General features: G+C 37.9%; 1 protein-coding gene across 1 annotated transcript in view; it reads right to left on the bottom strand.

The window, feature by feature from the left end:
* Positions 1-19572, bottom strand: part of LOC308563616 (alpha-fetoprotein-like) — a 29997-nt gene extending 10425 nt beyond the window's left edge. Inside the window, exons 1-12 of the mRNA XM_081150836.1 lie at positions 19430-19572; positions 18289-18340; positions 18005-18146; positions 16214-16425; positions 14615-14747; positions 11301-11398; positions 10175-10304; positions 8746-8960; positions 7217-7349; positions 5507-5604; positions 3090-3228; positions 1735-1961 (exon numbers count right to left, since the gene is read on the bottom strand). Coding sequence (XP_081006962.1) covers positions 1735-1961; positions 3090-3228; positions 5507-5604; positions 7217-7349; positions 8746-8960; positions 10175-10304; positions 11301-11398; positions 14615-14747; positions 16214-16425; positions 18005-18146; positions 18289-18340; positions 19430-19514 — 1664 coding nt within the window. The 5' untranslated portion in view covers positions 19515-19572. The remainder of the gene's footprint in view (positions 1-1734; positions 1962-3089; positions 3229-5506; positions 5605-7216; positions 7350-8745; positions 8961-10174; positions 10305-11300; positions 11399-14614; positions 14748-16213; positions 16426-18004; positions 18147-18288; positions 18341-19429) is intronic.
* Positions 19573-22663: the final 3091 nt, after the last annotated feature.

Here is a 22663-nt window from a genome sequence, read left to right as displayed (position 1 = left end):
TCTTGCTGACTTCGAGCAGAAACCCTTTTTGAATAGAACGCACATTGGGAAACCCTGATCAAGGGTAAAGACATTGTATCCTGCTGGCGATATTTCTGATCAGTAGGCTTCTGTATCGGTAACAGCCCCCAAATCAAAACAGCACTTAGTAACAATAATAACTTATATTGATAAAATTTTATAATTTATAAATGTTTTATATACATTGTATATATTTATATCATACACATCATGTACAAACACACATACGTGCATTTCCATGGTCATATATAAGTTCAGAAAGCTTTGCACACCGCTCCCCTCACCTTCCCCTAGAGGCCCACCTTCAGATTAAGCGGGTAACAGCCCTGCCCTGACCGGTGACTCCGCTGGTTGAGTGTTGCCGTGCACCGAGAGGTCGCCAGTTTGATTCCCCATCAGGGCACATCCGGGGCTGCGGGCTCGATCCCCCGTAGGGGGAGGGTAGGAGGGGGCCCATCCATGTTTCTCTCTCTCATCGGTGATTGTCTCTCTCTCCCCCTCTCCCTTCCTCTCTCTCAAGAAAAAAAAAAAAAAAAAAAAAAGAATAACTACCCTACCTCATTCTCAGTTGGTAGTCAAATAATAAGGATCTATCTTTAGTCAGCAACGCAGAGTAACTGGAGAGTATTTCTCTATATAGTTTCAGAAGCAGAAATTTGGTTGCCAGTGACAAAAAAAATAGATTTCTACTTAATAAAAAAAGATGAGCTTTTTAGTTAAGCATATCTAAAGATAAATAGGCTGCTTTAAGCAAATGGTCTTCCCATCACTGTAAATATTCATGGAGGAACTGCACAATGTGTTTTAGAAGGGTTTCCTAAACTTGGGGTGCAGGCAATGGGTTAATATCTGTTTCTTTCCATTTCAGTATTCTTTGGTATTACATGCTCAAAGATATATATGGCATTTAAACATTTATTTCCAGTATTGTGAGTTTCTAGTGATATCCTATTTTCCTATATTCTGAGAAGTTATTACAAAGCCTTATTTAGTGCAAGAAACTGCATTACAGGGGTGGGGGAGTGGGAGAAGAAGGGAATTAAGGATTTAAGGGGTTGAATTCACAGGCATTTCTACATTATCACCCAGCTGCCACCCACTAGTAATCATCCAAAACCACTGTTCCAGACGTATACGACAGCCATCCCTAGCACCTGCGGTAGAAGTGGCAGTGAAAGTAATGACACACTGCGAGGTGATACACATCACTCTAAGGGAATGTCCCAAAGCACTTCCAGCATGCTGGTCCTGCAGAGTCTTCGTAGTTCCTATGGCCTGGATGATGCTAAGTTAGAACAAGCTAAATAGATTATTGCAGGGCTTCTCCAACTTCCACTGTTAATGGGAGGTATACATTTCTGAGAAAAGCAAGGAAATAAGTACTCCCAAACTTATTTGATCATGGGACCATATCTGCATGAGACTCCTTGTAAAACTAACATCTGAAGTTCACATTTTAGGAAAAATACATTAATGTACTTCTATGTCAATATTTTCTGATCAACAGACTTCAGTCTCGTTAACTGATCGAGTTGGGGAAGTACCCGTGACAGCCACAATTGCAAAGTTGCGTCATATTCTCAGTTCTACTTGACCTCCGACGTAACATTTAACTGCCCCATTTGTCATGTGGTACTTACATCTGCACCCACTTTATGGTTCTCTGCACCTGCTCCTTTGTTGGTAAAGAAAAAATTCAACAAAGATTCTTACTTTCGCTTTTCAGTTTGGAATTCCTCCTCCTGAGCTTTGCACAAGTCCTCTCTAAGGCTGATAAGTTGGTCACAGGATAAAGGTGGAGAAATGTAAGTTCCATCGACTTGCAGATCATCAAAGCACAGCTTCCTGAAGGCGTAAGAGTGACCACAACAGTGACTCACGCCAGCATTGATAGGCTCTGCCTCATGTCTTCTGCATAAAGCTCCAAGAATTAGCTTAGCCTTTCCCAGAAGAGAATTAAAATAAGTCATTAAGTTTGTCATCGTTATTGTCTTACCCATAGAAAATAAGATTATATTTACATATTCTCAAATTCCAGTTTCTGCTAGGTCAGCCTGGATTTCACTGTTTGGGAAAAAGGAAGAGTGTCAGGTGCAGCCTGGTTCTTAGACTTGTCCTTTCTCTTCCGATCATCCTGAAGTTGAGTTCCCCCTATGTATCGCTTCATCTGGCTGTTCATCTGTATCCTTTATAATACCCTTTATCAACTGGTAAACATAAGTGTTTCCCTGAGTTCTGTGAGTCACTCTAACAAATTAATCAAACCCTAGAAGGGAATAGTGGAAACCTCTGCGTATAGCTAACCGGTCAGAAGCACAGATAACAACCTAGACTTGCAATTGTCATCTAAAGGGAGTAGGGAGCAATCTTGTAGAACTGAACCCTTAACCTGTGGGATCTGAGGCTATCTCCAGGTAGACAGTGCCAGGACTGATGTAAATTGTAGGACGCCCAGCTGGTGTCACAGAGAATTGCTTGTTGTGGGGAAAAACGCACATACAGCTGGTGTCAGCAGCGTTGTGAGAGTGCTAGTACTGTGAGAGTGAAGAACACAGGAAGAAGACTGGGTATTTTTTTCCTATACATTTGATTAGGATGAGTTAGTCAAAAGTCAGCATTGTCTTTGAAGCTGCTGGCAAACTTGGGGTGGCAGAGACAATACAATATGAAGGTGATGTATTGTAGAATTATGTACCTGTAACCTGTATAATTTTATTAACCAATGTCACCCCAATAAATGTAAATAAATAAATAAATAAATAAATAAATAAATAAATAAATAAAATCACTTTTGTTGGCTTGAAAATCCAAGAAATAGACCCGGGGTATGATCCAGGCAAAGGCCTGTTGAATCTGACATCCCTAAGGTCAGGGAAGTGATAGTCTTAACCTTGTTGCTAATCAAAGCCAATTGGTGTGAGCTGACCTGAAAGAATTTCTCTTGAGGGCAGAATTATTAAGCTCTATTGACAGTTCACAGATGTGCCCACTGACATGCGATTGATTGCTGAGGGTTAGAAAGTAGAACTTTCAAAAACAGGCAAAGGTGAAGCCACTGGTGTGCTTACTGCATCCTCCACGCAGGCAAACTGCTGCTGGTCACTCAGAGGGCAACACTTGGTGGTGGCGGCAGCCATGTCCTTCGTGAACATCACCAACTCTTGAGCAGACAGCTGTGGGGCTTTCTGAGTATAAAGGACCAGGAGCCTGAAAGAATGATTTCCTCTTACTCGTGACAGTGACTAAAATGAAGAATTCCACAGAGTTTTTCTCAATATCTGACATTGTCTCTGACTGAGGTTAACTAAGGCATTAAACTGCGTTTAATTCTGCCCTTTCAGTCCTTGCGCCAGTGGCCCACTGGCTTATTCAATTACCCGTCCTGCCTTCCAGCCTCACACATTATAATGCTGTGTTGCCTAGAGAAGGGTTTTTCAAAGAAACACAAACAATGCAACAGTGGGTGTTCTCTCTCTTGCTCCCATGTGACCGTATTTATGTGAAGACTAATACTGTGCCCCTAATTACACCAGTACTTAGTAAAATCCTATTTCTCTGGTTCTGCTTACTGGGAAGATTCAGCTGTTAAGATTTTTCCTTTGCTTCCAATTGGGAACATTTGGAAAAATATCAATCTCTTTCGTGTACAATGTAGAAATGTGAATATTCATAACAGTTTTCCACTTGTTTCTGTTAAAACTGTATCTGTAGAAATATAATTTGAATAACTTGGTCTTGTCAGACTCTGAAGACTTTAGAAATTATTGTCTTCAGGGAAAAATAAACTATAAAAAAATTTGCTCGACTCTGATTCATCTTTTTCTACTTATCAAGGATAACTATGAGAGCTAATTTGGATGGCTGCAAATCCAGGCTTAAACAGGTCCTCAAATAAATATATGTGTAGGCCATTAAAGCTGTTATTAGTTGCCTACAATGTAAAGGAACAGGCACTACAGCAATAATCAGGAAACAATTCCTACTTTGATAGGACTCAAACCCTAGTCGGGGAGATAGGTGTACAGAGTGCTGTGGGTGCTCGTAGAACAGTATCGAATCCCATCCCAGGGAAATGAGGCAGGACTCCTGGAGGAAATGACATGTGAGCTGAGATCTGACAATAACTAAAAATGAGCTGGGTAGAGGGAAAGGAAAGTGGGAGAGGAGCATTTGGGAAGTCATTGAATGTGATTTTTGTTTTCTTGATTGGGGGGTGGTTGTAGAGAGGAGAGGAAAGATAGCTTAGTTACAGAATTAGATTTACATTGTTTTTAAGATAATTATGGTTGGTGTATAAAGAATGGATTGGAGGTGGGCACAAGAAAACATGATTGAAGAAAAAATTTGTAGACCATTCCAAAAATCCAGCTGAGAAATTGTTGTAGCCCGAACTAGAAGAGTGTTGGTGGGAATTGAGGGCTATAAAGAGAGATTTTTAAAGAGAAAGACTCTACAGACTTGGATTTGAGGGGGTGGGGGGAGTCAGAGTCAATTCTTGCATTTATATTATAATGGAGTTGGAGGAAGGATTTAGCTAGAACATCCAGTGAAACCATAAACTTAATCCAGTGGTTCTCAAATTGTGACTCCTGGACCAGCAGTATCAGCCTTCCTGGCAACCTGTTAGAAGTGAAAATCTTCAGGCCCCATCCCAGACTTTGGAATCAGAAACTTTTAACAAGTCCTCCAGGTAATTATAAAGTTTGGGAACCACAGATCTAATCCTTAAACTAGACATTAGCAGCTGAATACAACATAAAAGAAAAGTAATAAACCAAATATTCTCTCTGGAACAAGAATACTTTTTCTGGATCCATTATTCTGGACATTTAATTTAAGATCAATAATGCAGGACACTATATCAAACTGAACTTTTCCTCAATACTCTGTTTCTAAATAGACTATCTCAGTGTGATCCTAAAGATTCCTAAATTTTGGCTTTTGTTTTTTTGATATATTAACCTATGAAATAGAGTGGGATATACCAATCTCTCTGCATATAAGTTGTTATGTGTTCCTCTGGCAAATAACTAAGGTATCTGTTTCATCTCTATTCTCAGTGGTGAAAATGCTAAATTTGCTTTATGGACCTGATTGGAAATGGACAAAGGGACCCTACAATAGATCTCTGTTGCAGCTTTGATTCAAAATCGCAGGCAAAGCCCTAAACTAACTGTCCAGGTGTGAGGGAAGGGCCCCTGTGAGACTGCAGGAAGGCAGCCAGGGTCTGCTTGGCTCCCTGACCTCTGGGCATTGACTGGAATCTAGAATCTGGAATCTGGCCTGGAAAACAGAGTAAAAGCACCCAAAGTTATGTGGACATCTATCGTATGCAGACAAAGATAGCAGGTTAATTCTGAACTAACTTTTTCCTTGGCCTCTGAGATTTTAAGGTTGAATGTAAACTCTTTGCAAAGCTTAGCATCAGGAGTTAACAAAAACTCACTAAACAAGTATAAATCTGGACAATATCTTACAAGCATACCTGTCATGGAAGTTACTATCTCCTAATTTCTCACGTAAATCACAATGATTTTTAACATGTTCATGGCTTTCACGAACCACTCTTTGGAACATCTCTTCCTGAAAAATAAAGATAATCAGTGTTTATCTATCATTGCAACAATATATCTTCAGGTAAGATTGCAAAACCATCTTCTGTAAGAGTTTAATGTAGCTGTTTCCCTAAACCCAGGGCTTTATTTACTTACTGAGTTAACAAAACTTGAAAAACACGTTTTGCTAAAACAGGAATGGCTTGTACTTTGTGGAGAAAAAAATGGGACAGTGAGATTGATACTCAGTTTCCCGTGATAAAAACTCATTTGTGATTAAATGACATATTTTACAAGCATAAGGCAAATCATTTATTCATCAAGACAAAAAAAGATCATTAAAGGTAGTTTATAAATGTAAGGTTAATTGGTCAGCGTGTGTGTATGTGTGTGTGTGTGTTTATTGTTTATTTTTAATAATGCCACCTTTTTACATAAATAGCAAATATAGAGATAAAGATATAGGTATAGAAATATAGATATGTACTAAGAAGTCGTGGTGTAGTAAAAACATGTACCAGCCTTGAATAGGGTAAAATACTGCATAAATACACATTAATAAATCAAAGGAATTCTCAGAGATAACTGCAAATTCAAAGAGTTCTTGAACCACAAAAATAAATCCCGGTGGGAAGGTACACGTGACCTTGCAGGCTTGGCACTTTGGTAGGAGAACCAAACCCAGTCCCTGATCCTAGTAAGTAGTGTTTATTATAGGGAGAATGTTGCCAGACACATAAACTATTGCCCGGACTTAACCCTTAGCCCTGTCCTTCCTGCCCAAGTGGCACCGGGCAGTCCTCGGAGCCTTCTGAAACATAATTTCCCCCCATCTATAAAATGTTGCTAGCACTTCTGGCGTCACCTATGTTACCAAGCTGTTATGAGGGCCAAATGGAACACGGTTATAAAGTCGCCGTGTTAATCTAACACCCTGCTCCTGTAAGGCCCTATTATCACAGTGATTCTAGCGGAGGTCTGCTGGCGGTGCCACCAGGGGGTGCTAACCTACAGGAGGCTCAGTCCCCTTCGTTTCTCCTTGTCTCTGGGAATGGGAGGATGCTAAGGGTACCTCCCTGTGCCTAGACCGGTCAAGAGAGTCCCTTCACCCTCCACCCCCACCCCACACTCTATAAATATGTAAGCCATTGGTTAGAGTAACACGAGCCAGGGCAACCTGTTTCCTGGTAACCCGTGAAAACCAGTCGTCACCCAGTCAGATCTGTAAGGCCACCTGCATTTTTCATGTCAAATGCATAACAGGAGCTGCTGCCTGTGAGCAATATGATTTCTGGCCTGAAATAAGGACAGTTTCCAGGCCTGCTTAGTAGAAACAGTCAGCCTTCCCTAAGAGTCCGCGGTGTCCTGCTACCTGCTACTGTGCCAAGCAGACCTTCACTCTGAAGAGGAGAGTGCACAGTGACGCTTCCACAAAGCACAGACTCTAAGAGAATAACCTGCACAGAGTCGCGCTATGATGATGCGGCCTTTGGCCCAGGCGGCAATGATGTCCCATGAACTGTGCTTGCGTTTAGCAAGAACATGCATAATCTTACAAAAGTATGGCACTAACAGCACTGTACGTTTTTCTGTTTGTAATCCCTCACAAGTAACAGGTTAAACAATAAAAAGGCATTTACCCCATGTCTATAGCATTCCAGAGGATTTTCTAATTTACAGCATTTTTCCAATAAATTTTGATATACTGTATCCACTCTTAAAATCACTGGAACTGCCAACTCTGGATGTCTTCTTGAATATTCATAAAGAAACCTGTATCCATATGAAACATATTCGAAAGTAAACAGTAAAATTCAAAGGCTACGAGTTTTCTTTCAAAAGCCAATTATAATTATGAAATTTATTTAATATTTTAACTGACCTTAAGACATTTGGAAACCTTGGGAGGTGGCAAGGTGGTTTTATTGACTACATTTTGAGACCAGGAAACCAAATCAATAAAATTATATGATTTCTCTAAAGTTCTTGGCTCAGGGTCTCTACTTACTTTCACGAGAAATTAATTTCAAGTATTTGGGTGAGAACACATTTTTCTCAATGACCTTTGAGGTGAGATTTCATAAGTATTACAATTCTTTTTTAAAGAAAGTGCTGGCTAGGTATTAAATCAGAATCTTCCCCTCTTTTCCATATATACCTTCAAGTGTAAGTAGGTCATGCATAGTCTACACATTTTGGGGGGTTATAAGAAAAGAAATTTAGACTCTAGAATATTTTCAAAGGAATCATGGAATCACAGGAGACATCTTAAAAGTCATCTTATCAACAACCTCAGTTTACAGTTGGAACTCAAAAGCCTGGAGAAATTTATTGGCTTGACCTACATTCCAAAACTCATGTATGACAAAGCTAGACTGGAACTCAAGTCTCCCAACTCACAATCTGATGTGAATTCCACTAGAAAGCTATGCCTATCAACTTGTTCAGTACCAAATGCAAGTTTAGGAATAAGTGGGTTCAGGAAGTAACATTTACTTTTTAAGCCAGTGTCAAATGCAATTTCAGAAATACAGCTATGGACATTCTACAAAAACTTTAAAGAAATCTCAGAATCTTATACTTTGTTAGAATGTAGTTGCTCCAAATAACACTACACAAAGTGACTCTGGAACTATTTCAGCCATACAGCAATATTGCCTTAATATTACATATTAAAATCAGTTTGTCTTATGCACAAAATAACACATACTTCTGAATGGACACCAGAGATATAAATACTCCATTCATATCTCTAATCTTTAAAAGCCACACCATGGCTTTGGTAGCAGGTATTAAATTAATAGCTGACCAGGTATATCAATCTGAATCTCTTACTTAGACAGGACTCTAAGTCTGTTAGAGCAAGGGTTACAAACAAATGCCCTCCACTACATTTTTTAAAAATTTCTGTATTAGTTGTGAACATTTAAAAATCAAAAGGCTTTCAGCATCTCCCAGTAGACCTTGCAGTAGACCTAACCACCCAGAACCTGCCAACTTTGGACTCCACAAAACATCTCCTGTTGATCACATTTCCCACTTAATCACTCATTTACATCATTGGCTAAACTCTGTCATCATTTAAGTTTATAACTCGATACAATATTCCAAAGAATCCATAAATATAATATCCCATCATTAAGATAGATTTTACAAAACTCTATATTACTCTTGTAGAAAATCATCTTGCTTGTCAGTGAATTGTTTGCATACAAATCGGTCTTCCGTAAACCTGCTGAGTGGCAGGGATGAAAGATCAGGTTTATTGTCATTTTCGGAGTTGATAATGCACTCCCCTCTAAATGGCACCGGCAGCGCACAGCATGGAGTGATCTTGCTGGATAGGACAGCCTGTTTAGAGCAGGTGTAGTTCATAAGCTGGCTCTGCAACATAAAAGGGAGCAGTTATTTTTGATGACTTGATTCTAAGCTTATTTATTTACTGTAATTAGTAGAAAACCAGAGAAAAAACTTTGCAACTTACATTGCTCTATCCTTGGCAAACTGAGGGGCCCCAAAACTCATTTGTAGTGATTCATTCGAATAAGAAAATCTTCTCTATTTGACCTTACTCAAGTGTCACAGTCTCTTTTAACATCTCTTAAAGAAGTTAATGGGAAACAGATCATATTATAGTTTCCATGTTTAGCTCAAAAAAATGCAAATAAAGAGTTTTATTGTCTTGCTATTGTTGCTATTGTTGTAAGATCTCAATTTAAGAAATATTTGTCATTTGCTATATATATTACAGTAATATTACTATCATACTTACATACTTAACATGTAACTATACATAAATACATACACACAAATAATTGTGTGTGTGTGTGTGTGTGTGTGTGTATGAATAAGCTAGTCTCTACACTTAAGCTACTCACAATCTAGTTGGAGAGCCAAATAATTAAACAGTAATAATGCATTATAACAGAAGTTGTAAGAAACGTGTATATATGATGCTTTGGAAGAAAAAAAAAAGATTTGCATTCCAGACCAGATGGAGGTCAGAGCAAAGATCTTGAACAATTTGAATCTTGAAGGACAAATAGAAGTTATTTAGAAACAAATGAAGAGGAGGAGCATTCTATAACCATTCATCTTTACATGTAAAGGATCTTAGAGGTAAGAGAAAGCTGTCACACCAGTTTGTCTTCATCCCTGCTCATTGCACAGACAAGTTCTTTCAAACCTTCACAGAAAGGTAAGTCTCAATACTATTCAATTTATGTCAGAAAATTAAAAGGAAAAAAATTCTAATTCATTATTTAGAAGTTAGCATAACTGAATACCAAAACCTGATGAATGATAATTACTTTTTAGACACACTGTATACCACTATCACCTTTATTTAAGAATTACAAGTTTTTTAAGTTAAATGTATTGGGGTGATATTGGCTAATAACATTATACAGGTTTTAAGTGTACAATTCTATGATACACCGTTGCCTTGCATGCTCGCCACCCGAAGTCTAGTGTCCTTCTGCCACCATATATTTGACCCCTTTAGGCTCTTCACCCTCCCCCAATTCCTCTTCCCCTCTGGTAAGAATTACAAGTATTTTAAAGGCTGAAGTGAGTTTTAAGAAACCAGATGATCTTACCCTGCCAAGCACACATGCTACTGCATTTCCTTCACAACAAGTCTGATGCAGATTTTTAACATCAGCAGCCAGTTTGGCAATTTCAGAAAAGCTGGCTTTAGGTTGTTTTTTAGTCAACAGAACCAGTTCCCTGAAAAAAGAAAATATTTTAAACAATATTGTGAATTAGATAATTTCTAAAATTAGTTCTAGTTCATTGAGTAACCAAAAGGATAGAAACACATTTGCAAATGTAGGGTGAAGGGAGTATATTCTAAATTATTTCTATTTCTTCTATGATGGCACCCAGAGCCATATAAGATCTAAGTCACAAAATAAACTTGATATAACATTCCAAAGAATCCATGATTCAACTCATAATCATGGATAATATAGTCATTTTAATCATTTAAATTGTTGTTAAGGAGTTGAGTTACTTAGAAAGGTAACTGGATATTTATCTGATCTGACTTTCCAAATAAAATTCTTCCTCATCAAGACAATAAGGCATCAAGACAGGAGGCCTTGGTCTCCCTTGCCCCTCTCTGTTGACAACTGAGCAACATCCCTGAAATTTCTTGGGAAATAGGGAAAATAGCCTGCCTTATAAGGAGAACTGAGCTTCCAGGCTGCCCAATGTTATCTTCAGTTGGGAAAGGAGGTGATATAAGGTAGATGCATATCTTCAGGGGTCAACTTGGACAGAAACACAATCTGAGCCAGGAAAGAGACATAGTGAACAACATCAAATTCTCCCACCTCATTCCCCTCCATCCCCACCCCCCAAAACACCTCTGGCTTTCTGTTCTATGTAACACTGGAGCCAGAATTTTTCCTATCTTCCCCAAGAGCAGAATAGCTCTTGTCTTCCAGGCTTTCCCATGCAGAACAATTGCATGCCTGCTTCGGAGCACATGGAATCGTTTGTGCCCTGAGGAAGAGACTGAGGGGTCTGAGCAGATGGAAGAAGCTGCGGGAGGAGATGAAGGGTGGGCTTGAGGACTGTGCGACTTCATGCACAGCCCTGTGTGTGGAGAAAGGAACCAGGTTTGTGCCGAGAGATATTATTAGATGATTTTTCTAATGAGTTTAATCAGCAGGGGTGATCCAACAGCAACAAATCCACAAATCTAAATAGGTAACTTACACTGCTTTTGCTACTTTGTGGTTGAATTGAATCCCAATTTCACATAAATGGTGATGCCTCAAAGATATTCCTCTAATGTATTTTCTGATGGGTTGTAGCTGTAATTAGAGAAACAACTCATCAAAGAAATATGGTAGTATGGAAAAAGTTAACTTCATCATTAGTAAAGAAGAAAGAAGGGTAAAAAATTATGTATCTCTCCAAAATCACAAAGTTTTTAGTGTCTTATTTAAAAGAGGCCAAATACAACAGCATACTTTGGGGGCTTTTTGTGTGTGTTTCATAAAATAGCATCTTTCTTCCCCAGACATCACTTGTTCCAGTGATCAAACATCTGGAAAATAAATGAGAGCAAGAAGCAGTGAAGGAAAGTCCAAAGAGGCCTCAGAATATATTCAATATGTCTTACATTGTACTTTGGTTTTATTCAAGTTACTAACTACCACCTCAGACATGCCTCCTGGTATTACCTATAATAATAGATATGTCTATAATGCTTCAGTTTCACAACATATATTAATGAAGTTCCCCCAAAATATATTCATATTATTTAACTCAGGATTTTACTTTTGAAACTACTGCAAATAAACTTTTCTAAATAAATAAAAACTTAATTACTCAAAAACTCATGTATGTTTTATGATAGCAAAAATACAGAGACAAATAAAATGTCTCAGCAGAGAGAGGGTTAACTAAGTCATAGCACAGTATTTTTGAACAATGTATATTTCTAATAAAAAGTAAGATGTTTAAACCTCTCATCAAAACTCTATATTCAGTGTGACCACAACAACCTACAAAATAAAATCTGTAAATAAAAATAAATAAAAGGAAATATACCAACTTTGATAGCGCTGAGTGGTAGGAATATAAGTAATAGTTTAAAATTTCAGAAAAGCTCTATATTTTCACCGAAAACATTATACTGACCAAATAATATTTTTGCTTTGGCTAACTGCACCTTACAGAACTATTTTTTTAATATGTTTTTATTGATGTCAGAGAGAGGAAGGGAGAGGGAGAGAGAGAGAGAAACATCAATGATGAGGGGGTCATTGATCGGCTGCAGCCCGCAACCCGGGCATGTGCCCTGACAGGGAATCGAACCCCGATTGCCTGGATCCTAGGTGGACGCTCAACCGCTGAGCCACGCCCGGCCGGGCTATAGTATTATTTTTAAGAACAAGTTAGAAAATGTATACAAAGGGAATATTCAAACCACAAAATTGGCACAATAATCATAATAATATTTTTATAATTAATTATAATTATTTTTATCCTTATTTTGTTGTATTATACTCATTTGAAATTAAATACCAACAAGCTTCCTTATTTCTTCATAAGAGAGTTTTTGAGTACTTAGTTCATAAAGTTGTGTCTGATCATAGACACAATTTTTGCACAATTGGTTATGTAATTTTTTCTGTCAGGTAATGAGACGTAAGTCTGCATGATCATTCATGATCATTTCTTTTTAGCTTTTGATTAATATGAAACCAAAAGCAAAAAAAAAAAGAAAAGAAAAAGACTGTCCTGCCAGGAATTCAGAATTGGTTTCTGAAGGAATCGGAGTTCACCAAGAGAAAGAATGCAGAGGGAGGTAAAAATATAGATTTAAATAGCTTTAACGATAATAACTATAATTATTGCATATTTAGCGTATGCCAGAAACTCTTTAGAAACATTAATATCTTATGCAAGGTAGATAATGAGGAGCTCGATAGGAGAAATAGATGCCAACGAACAGAGAAATAGCAGTTTAGAGGAATAAGAGATAAAATCTCTCTGAAGAGATAGAAGCAGACAGCGAGGAAGAAGGGGCTGCACTTAGCCTGAGGAATTCATCCACCCGCTTATCAAACGACTACTCATTTCAGCACAACCTTTCGAAAATCCATCTGGTGCCCCCTCTAGTAAAAATGGTTATTTTATTTGATATTTAGACCCTTTAATGAGCACAGATAAAATGTACTTTAATCATGAAACTAATCACTTTTACAGCTATTTACATCTATTTAATGACAGAGAAAAGGCCACATGGTTAAAATTTAGTGTGGCAGGCTGTATATTCCAAAGATGGCTACAAAAATATCTTCTATCCCATGCTCTTCTTACAATGAGATGTTAACAGTTCTCCTATCAAGAGGTATAATGTACTGTCCACTTCAAACAGGTGAGGTTTCGCGGTGTTTCCACCATAGAATATGGCAGAAGTAACTTCTGCGTCTGGGTCACGAAAGGCCATGCAGTTTCTGCTTTATCCACTAGAATATTCATTCTTGAAGACTTTGGCCACAGGTAAGCAATCCAACTGCCCGAGGCTGCCATGCTGTAAGGAAGCCCAAACTAGTCAGGGCAGTGTGGACAAAGAAGGGGCGCTGTAATAAATCTCACCAAGGGTAACCTCACAGAGTGATCTGATCATAAATTCTTAACTGGGCATGATATGGTGAGCAGCTTTTTGCTAAAAGGCATATAACTTTTTTAGCAAACTGTTTATTTTTTCCTTAAGCAAGCCCTGCCCATGGTTTCTGGGCATCTCTGTTAACACCTTTGAAATGCTTCTTTTTCAGAGCCCTTGGAAGCGCTCAAGAATCTAGTCACAGAACCTTGTCGACTATCTTGTAATCCCATCCTGCCTTGCTTTCTCCCACTTTCATGTAATCTTTACATTCCCTCCTTAATTTCAAATGTATTAAAGAAACTGCAAAACTGCCATTCTCCTGAGCATTTGAGATTTTGTTTCCTAGCACTGTCATCAGGTTGGCTCAAATAAATTATTTTAAAAATTCTCTACAGGTTTTTACATTCTTAAGTCAACAGCAGAGAGACTGCTTGGAGAGGCCCTGAGATTTTATGAGAAGAAAGAGATGCTGAATCAGCCCCCTGGTGCTTCAGTGTTGAGAATTCCAGATCCAACCATTGTCTGACTATAACCACATGAAAGACCCTGAGGTAGAACCACCCACGAGTCCTTCCTGAATTCCTGACCCACAGAAATCATGAGAGATAATAAAATGATTGCTGTTTTGAGTCACTCAATTTTGGGGTGTTATGTTATATAGCTACGGTAACTGAAATATTAAATATTTATTATAAAGTAATATATATGCTCGATTGTGCTCCTCAAATATAAGTGACTGTACAAATTGCCTTGGTAGCTTGTTAAAATAAAGTCTTGTCTAGTAGGTCTAAAGGAGAGCTTCAGATTCTGCTTTTCTAACAAGCTCCCAGGTGATGGTTACGCTGCTGGTCCACAGTCCACACTTTGCATAGCAAGACTCGAAATGACAGTTGACATAAGAGTATCTTACCTTTATCTGGAAGCATTCAGTCCTATTTTCTTCTTGGCAACATGACTGAACAGCTGTTTCATAGCAAGTAGACATGGTCAGAATAGTGGGTCCATATAAGAATGGATGCTTTCTTGAAGTTTCATAAATGTACCTATAATTTGACAAACCCAAAGTTGTGTAATTTGGAGTTCAAGAAAATGTGTTGATGCTGTTTCTTAAAAACTTAAGGCTCATTTAGTTTTGTTGACCTGTAACATTTAGAATATCATGGTGAAAGAGATGAGATAGCACTATACTTAAATGAATCAAATGTTCACAATAGACAGATCACTGTGAGGTTAGTCAGACATTCCAAGTGCCCATGAGGTAACCAAAGGTACCTCTGGGCCTGTGGGGAAGAAAATCAGTAATCAAAACTTTTCATTCTTATATAAGTAGTAGACAGTAGAAAGTTCAATCGTCTAAAGTGAGTTGTAAATGCAGGATTATACACAAGTGCAGAGGAATTGAATTTAGAAGCTATTCATGGGTGAAGAAGAGTCTCTCAAGATCATCCGAAAGTTCTTTCTAGACTAAGAAAGTTGCTATGCTATCTTTTTAGTCCAAAATAGCTGACTTTTTATCCAGATTTGATATAAATTACTGTTTCCTTCATTGAGAATTAAATAAAGTTCTTGGCTTATAATTATGAGGCAAGCAGTTAGAAAGTTGTTTGTCCCTTGAAGATTTATAGTTGTATGCACTTAAGTTAAAACTAGCATATAAAATAACTCCTTAATTACTTACTTTTTTGTAAATATTCAAAAAGAGGTTAAATGCACTGCCTGAGTATTGGTTAGATTTTTTAATCTCTGAATATTCAGTCCAAATCTGATTCTACAGTTCTCACCTATGGTGGATGGCACTACAGCTAGGTAGCCAAGCTCATATTTCGGTTCCCATTTGGTTGCTCCTAATGTCAGACAAGTTGGGAACCTGCTCAATCCCTGTCCCTTAGTCCTTCCTCCTTAAGTGGCTGAGGCCATTTAATTTTTTCTTGAAGGCTCGGTAATTGCTGGGGCAATTCTTCCCTTTTATGGCTGAATTGAAAGAATTCCGTTATTCAGCACTGTCATCCTGTCCACCCGTCATCTGGTGCAGAGTTGAATCAGAGTTCTTGAGTACAAAACTTGTCTCTGACATCTACACTTGTTACTTATTCTTAGGGTCCCAGTGACAGACTCTGTCCATGCCTTTCAGATACACGTCCCAAATGCCAGCCCCGTGCCTGAGCTGCTATGTGCTCTCTGTCTCCAGTACTCTGCTTTACCTACTTGACTGAACATTTCAACATCATTTGCTCCTGGTCTGACTGATCTAACCCTTAAGGAGATGGGCCCATTACAGGCCCTGATCACTTTTAATGTTTCATGGCACAGACATTTTCATACCCTGTTGAGTTCACTGAGACGATAATTATCATTCAGAGGAAGAAAAAAGATATTGTAGCTCAAATTTTCCCTTTAATTCCATGTAATAAAGCATTGTATTCTCAGAGGCTGTTATGTAAAAAAAGACCTGATTTCAAAATTTGAAAATACCTTTCTTCAAAGACAAAGGCAAGGGGAAATGACATACCTCTTCTTCACTGACACTTGATGGTCTTTGTTCATGTCACAGATCTGCTCAGGATTTGGAATTTGCTCTATTTCCCATAAATCTGCATCATCTTTTTTGTTTAACAGGAAGCACTTGTGTCTTGCTGTGTTATTTATGTTGCAACAGTCAGAAAACACATGTTTGTCAGCCATTCCTTGGTTATTACAAATATGTTCTAAGAAGGTGGCCATCTGTAGGAGGAAATAATAACTTAAAGGGGAAGCATGTGTGCTCTACATTCTTAACCACAGGAAGGGTAAGGAATTATTATTTTTTTTAAAGGCAATTGAGTGCAGAATGTTACACTTTGTATCTAATAGTCCCTGGACATAGTTCTTTTGAGCAAAAGCCTTTTAGGTTTTTAAGTCTAAATTCCCACATATGGGACATTGACCAAATAGAATTTATTATTTCCTCCTTTCCTATGTAATTGTTTCATCCTCCTACAGCTCACAGGTATTAAAATAAACATAAACCAGAATGTCTAGGGCCTAAAGAAATCAAGGTATTTTTAATGAGAATTATCTACCAATAAATATATAGTAGCTTGCTTTCCTTGCTTCCTAGTTTTGTTTCCACGGCAACTTATTTTAAAAATTGAACTTTAAAGAAATGTGTAATCAGTGTCAAATATTCTAATGAAAATGTAATAATTCAATTAGTTTTAAGTATCTTTCAATGGCAGTAAATAGGTGGAATGCTGTAAGCCTCAAATGACATGTTTTATATTTGGGGGATAGGGGCATAAAATTTCCATCTTTTGAAATGGAAATAGGAAAAAATCACTATAAAACATGTAAGACTAGCCACTGATAGAAGTACTTCATTTAAAATCTGTTTCTCATAAGACCAATGATTTTTCTATATTTACATAGTCTAATAAAATGTAGGTTTTAGCCCCAAGAAGATGGAGTAAAACTATTACAAATAAAGAAGAAAATTACTCATTTGTATTTTAAATTATTTGTCAAGAGAATAATTGACCAAATAGATAGATACATACATAGATAGATACATGATAGATGATAGATAGATAGATAGATAGATAGATAGATAGATAGATAGATAGATAGATAGGGATAGATAGATGATAGATAGATAGATAGATAGATAGATAGATAGATAGATAGATAGATAGATAGATAGATAGATAGATAGATAGATGATAGATAGATGATAGATAGATAGATAGATAGATAGATAGATAGATAGATAGATAGATAGATGATAGATAGATAGATGATAGATAGATAGATATAGATAGATGATAGATAGAATGTCAGTGTTTCAAGAATTTGTTAACCACAAGGTAGACATACTTTAAAGATACTATAGTAATTCCCAAGATTATCTACTAAGTGGGAAAAGAACCCATAATGCTATTCACTTCTTTCTTCTTTTACTTACACTCTAACAAAAATTTTAAAATTAGTACTTCAATTTCCCAGGAACCTTTATACAAGGATTTCAGACAATAGTATTTTAGTGACAGAGGCAGAGCAACCAACTTAAGTTAACAAATTGACATTCTAGGCTATAATTCATTCTCTTGAATGTTTGGTTCAAAGAGTCCCAGAGATGAACTGATAAACTGTAAGTTTATAAGCCTACAAAGATTATATCTTGAGTATGAACCATGTGCCTATTGCTCCCTTACAATCCCCAACCAATTTATTCAATGAGCCCTCCTTATAATGACATTTTTTGGTTGCAATTTAGTTTTAAGAGAGAGAGAGAGGGAGAAAGAGAGGCAGAAGATGACTCACATACCAGCTGATAAGAGCATTCTGAAGGTGACTGGTGTAGCTTGAAGCTCTTGCACTTCTCTGCAAAATCTAGTAGCTCTTTAACTATGGTTTGTACTTCTTCATAAGTGGATTTCTGAAGAAACTGAGCAACCATAATGCTAATGCTGAAACATGACACTCAGTGTTAAAGATAGAACTGAACCCATTTCCTCCATCATTCTTGTTACCTCATGTCTCACTCCCCTCCCCCCAAATAATTAATGTGATTTAAGTTTCAGACAAAATAATTTTGATAATAAAACTCACATGTCTCTCAAGTTCTCCTTCAGATAATTCTGGCTATTAGTGTGCTGCATGGCTAGAAAGAAAAAGGAGAGAGAGAGAGATTTTACATGCATAAGAGGAAATTTTCCAAATTGAAATCCCCCTTTATAATTCTGAAATCTTTATTTATTCACTCATAAATTTCCAGATATATTTTTTATTATCATAATAAATTAGAAAAATTACCAGAATATATCTCCATTTGTATTTAAACTATATTCTGTGAATGACTTATTTCTGTTCAAATATATTATGCAGTTGAAATCTATAATTGGCCTCAAGTAAGTTACGTATACTTATGTTGCAATCGCTGAATTAATTAAACTTGACAATTTGGTTATTTAATTCTTTATATTAGAAGAGTTAAATACCACACCAAAAAATGTTAAGAAAATTAGAGTTTGCTTAATTTGGCAGAAGCAGTGTCTCACACATCTTGGATTTTCTCTTCATCTTCATCTTCATCTTCATCTCCCCGCTCACTACATACACATACACGTTTTCTATTGAAAGCAATGGCTTCCTTCTTATACTAATTGCTTCTAGAATGCTTAGCAGCTATCAATTAAAGAAACCATTATTATTTGCTATATTAACATAGGGAAAGGCTTTAGAGACAGCTATTCTGAGTTCAACTTTGAGCTCTGGTGCTTAATGTGGCCTTGGGAAAATAAGATCTCAAAATTTGTGTTTCTCTATCTTTAAAATGTAAATAAGTTCTATTACACTGGATGGTTGTTCAGATTAAATGAAAACATAGGTGTGAAGCACTGAGCACAGTGCCTGGTTCTTAATAGCTACTAAATAATGTAGCTCTAATATTATTCTTGCTACTATGAACACTTTTGCTTTATCTAAAACCATTTATCGAATTTTAAATACAAGTTTAAATGCATCACTCTCTCGGGTGAAAGTAAGGCTAAAATGAGGTCTTCCTGTGGTTTGCTTCAATATATTAGCTCTCTTTCTTTATTCACTCCATAAGTTAATTTCCAGCAGTTTTCAATAACCCTATTGACAGTGATGAGCACTGAGAAAGAAAAGTCTCTCCATAGCATTTCAGTAGCCATTACATCTTACTCCTGGCACAAGGAATGTATAGATTGTAAGTAGGATTCCCTACCTGCATCTAGTAAACTTCTCTGAAGAGTTTGACATTTAACGTAGCTGAAGAAAACAAGAAAAGATATGAGTCTAACAGTCTTCATTATTTCAGATGAACTTTTATAGAAGGTGTTCTATCATTTGAGAGAACTGAAGAATCCTTTTTTCGCCTTTTCAAGTAATTAATATTAATAATTAAACTTTCTCTGGTGAATATTTTTTCCAGGCCACTATGACCCTGATCAAACCGAAGAATTCAGGCAATGAAGAAATGCTGTTGATGGATAGTCATTCGTTAATGAATATTGGATTTTAAAATGAGTCATGTCAATGTACTTTGTTTTTTCAAGATTAAGCCATGTAGGCCTTGTAATGAAGTAATCAATAACACTCTGGGTAAATATCTCATTTTCTGGAAGTGTCTGTTGACAAGTTCAAAGTTCTAAAGTGGCAGGAGAGAAGACAAACATGTACTACCCCAGGTTCAAATAAATGGTTAAGCCCCCAGTTCCGGTGCTAGGTGCATTTTCAAGCCCTGTGAAAGGGTAGAGAGCACAGGCCTTTGGAGGAAACCCAAGGGATTGGGATCGAATTTACTGAGTGGTTACTGTGAGTCTCGCACTTTGTATGCCTGTATAACAGCTATACTCTTTTTCTTTAATAAGGAATTAATACTTGGGGTCATATTATTTGCTCATGGACTCACAGATAGAAATTTTGGTTTGTCTGATTTTAGAGCCCATACCAGCCAAGAGTTAGTATCGAAAGCTGAGGTTCCAACACTCCTCAGCTACTGTCTGCTTCCCTGTCATTTAGTTCTTGGATCTAAGGCAGGAAACAGATATTGACTGATTATATTAAAAAGTCTAAAATAAATGTCAAGTTTAAAATGTTAGGAAATGGGAGATCACAGCTTACTACTTTAACCATTCCCGTTCTGTTTCCTCATTTACAGCAGGAGGGTTTGCACCAGGTCATCTCCGAGGCTAGCAGTCCATTGCTTGATTTCTGCTACCCACATATTCTCCTTTCTGGTCTTCTTGGCAAAGAACTATCACAACTAAGAGAGTTATATTTGCCTGAAAAACAACAACAGCGCTGTCATTATTTAAATTGGGGACTCATTGGTTAATGTAAAGAATACCGATGGCCACGTGTGATAGAAAGCCGGGGTCAGCAAATGGAAGAGTATCTTCAGCAGGTTTTCTTCATCCTTTGCATGGTCCTCTAAACAGTCCTGGTGCTCAGAATTTCTTCTGCTGTGCATCCTCAGAGCTGCTCCCTTGAGATCCTACTCAAAGCCTCTGGGAACTGTCAGAAATGGACCTATTACTCAGTGAGCGCCGTCACTGTCACCCCTTGCAGACATTACTAATTAGCGACTGCACTCTTTCTCTCTGAACCGAGACTCAGCCTTAACACCACTCACAGCACAATGCCATAGGACAGCCACTATTAACAGACTGGAGTTGGCACTTAAGAAAACTGTTGTATGTCCTCTCAGAGTAAGGCTCTTGAAAACACAAAAAGAGATTAAGCCCTCTATGGGCGCCTAATGGTGGAATTTCAGACCAGAGGGAAGACGAGTAGTGGGGAACAGCAAAGGCAGGGCATGGGTTTGGGGATAGGACTCAAAAGGCAGCAAAGAATATTTTCTCTCCGAGAAGAAGGTCTCTGTGCTCACTTTCAATATGAACAATGGGAGGTATATAAGTACAAGGCACACTGATAATTTTTAACAAATACTATTTGCAAAGCAAACGTAATTCTGTTATGTCCAAGAATCAGATCCCCTATGCGGCGGAAAGACAATCACTCCAGAGCTGATAATGTAACAGCAAAAGGGACTTTTATTCCAGCTAGCTGGTGTTTGGTCATATCCAACGCAGTGGAATTCCGACTCGAACCCCGATCTAACTTTCCCACAAGCTTATATAGGGCTCCAGTGAGCAAGCAATCATTGTCAGTTACAAAGTTACATGGGTTATAAATTCTTTAGGAAGGGTGGGCTCAGGATGTTTCTCAACCACAGGCGCCTGAAGCTTGAGTGCACCTGGTATTTGTCAAACCCACCAATTTAAGTTAATTCCTGGAACTGCCTCCACCCTCTGCAGTTTACTGAGTCACTCATGTATGCCTTTTGTCCTGCCCCGGGGCCTAGGGGCCTGCCTCTGTCTTGGTGGGTCCTCACAATTCTTGTCCAATTCACAGAAGCAGAGTTAAAAGGAACTTCAGGAAAACCACGACTGGATGCCTAGATCCACCAGGAACCTGGGTGGTGACTGCTCATGGACTCATGAGTGCACCGTGAGGCTTATCACAGCCACAAGCATCTCTAGAACTAGAAAGTTCTTCCTGCATCAAGTCTACGTATGTTTCATTCACTGGTATGAGTTTTGTCTGAGCAATACAGAGCAAGTTGTTCTGAATCCTCTCTTCTCCATGCAAAATATGTGTTTTGAATAAACCATTCTTCTTCCCTCTCACACCGCAACGGTTAATGTTAGTTTGTTCTCTGGCACATCAATAGAGAGTTGTATGGCAGTTTCCTCTGTGATAGAAAGTCTTGTGAGGACAGCAGGCTCCTGGGGCTCAGGTTTTATATCTGCTGCTCTTAGCAAGGTATTGCACACACAATAGGATCCACTGTTCGATACAAAATGGAATCAGCTAATTGTGCTCTGCTTCACTTCTGTGCGCTGAATTTATAAGCTATTATTTAAGTAAAACTTTCTTGTTATCCTCACTAGTAGATGATAGTATTTAGAAAAATGGCAAAAGGACGAAATAGCTTCATGAATGAATTACCTGTAATTTGCTGCCCATTGTATTGGGTACTTTACAGGATAGTAACCTGTTACTCTGAAACCTTTGAGATGTGGAGGTCACTCTCCCATCCTACACAAAGAAATGAAGGCCTTAGGTTGTAGGCAGCTTGTCTGAAGCCACACAGCAGGTCAATGGCAGTAGGAATTTGAAACTCCCCACCCTTTCTCACCCTGCATCTTCAGCTTAGACCATGTGCCTGTGCTGTGTGCACCCATAGGTCCATCCGTGCACCTAAGGCATCATGTGTGATTGCTTGCTTATGGTCCATCTCCCCTTCCCAACAACACACAAGAACCATGTCTAATTGGCTCACATTTGTATCCACAATATCTGACACACAGTAAGAGCCTAATAAATATTTGTTGAATAAATGAGTTAGAATCCGAAACGATATGCCCTAAATGCTATACCAAAAGAACTCTGT

The sequence above is a fragment of the Miniopterus schreibersii genome, assembly GCF_964146895.1.
Source record: "Miniopterus schreibersii genome assembly, chromosome: 1".
Classification (NCBI taxonomy): Eukaryota; Metazoa; Chordata; class Mammalia; order Chiroptera; family Miniopteridae; genus Miniopterus; species Miniopterus schreibersii.
Note: the sequence above shows the minus strand (reverse complement) of the source record. Positions and strands in the feature narration are given on the sequence as shown.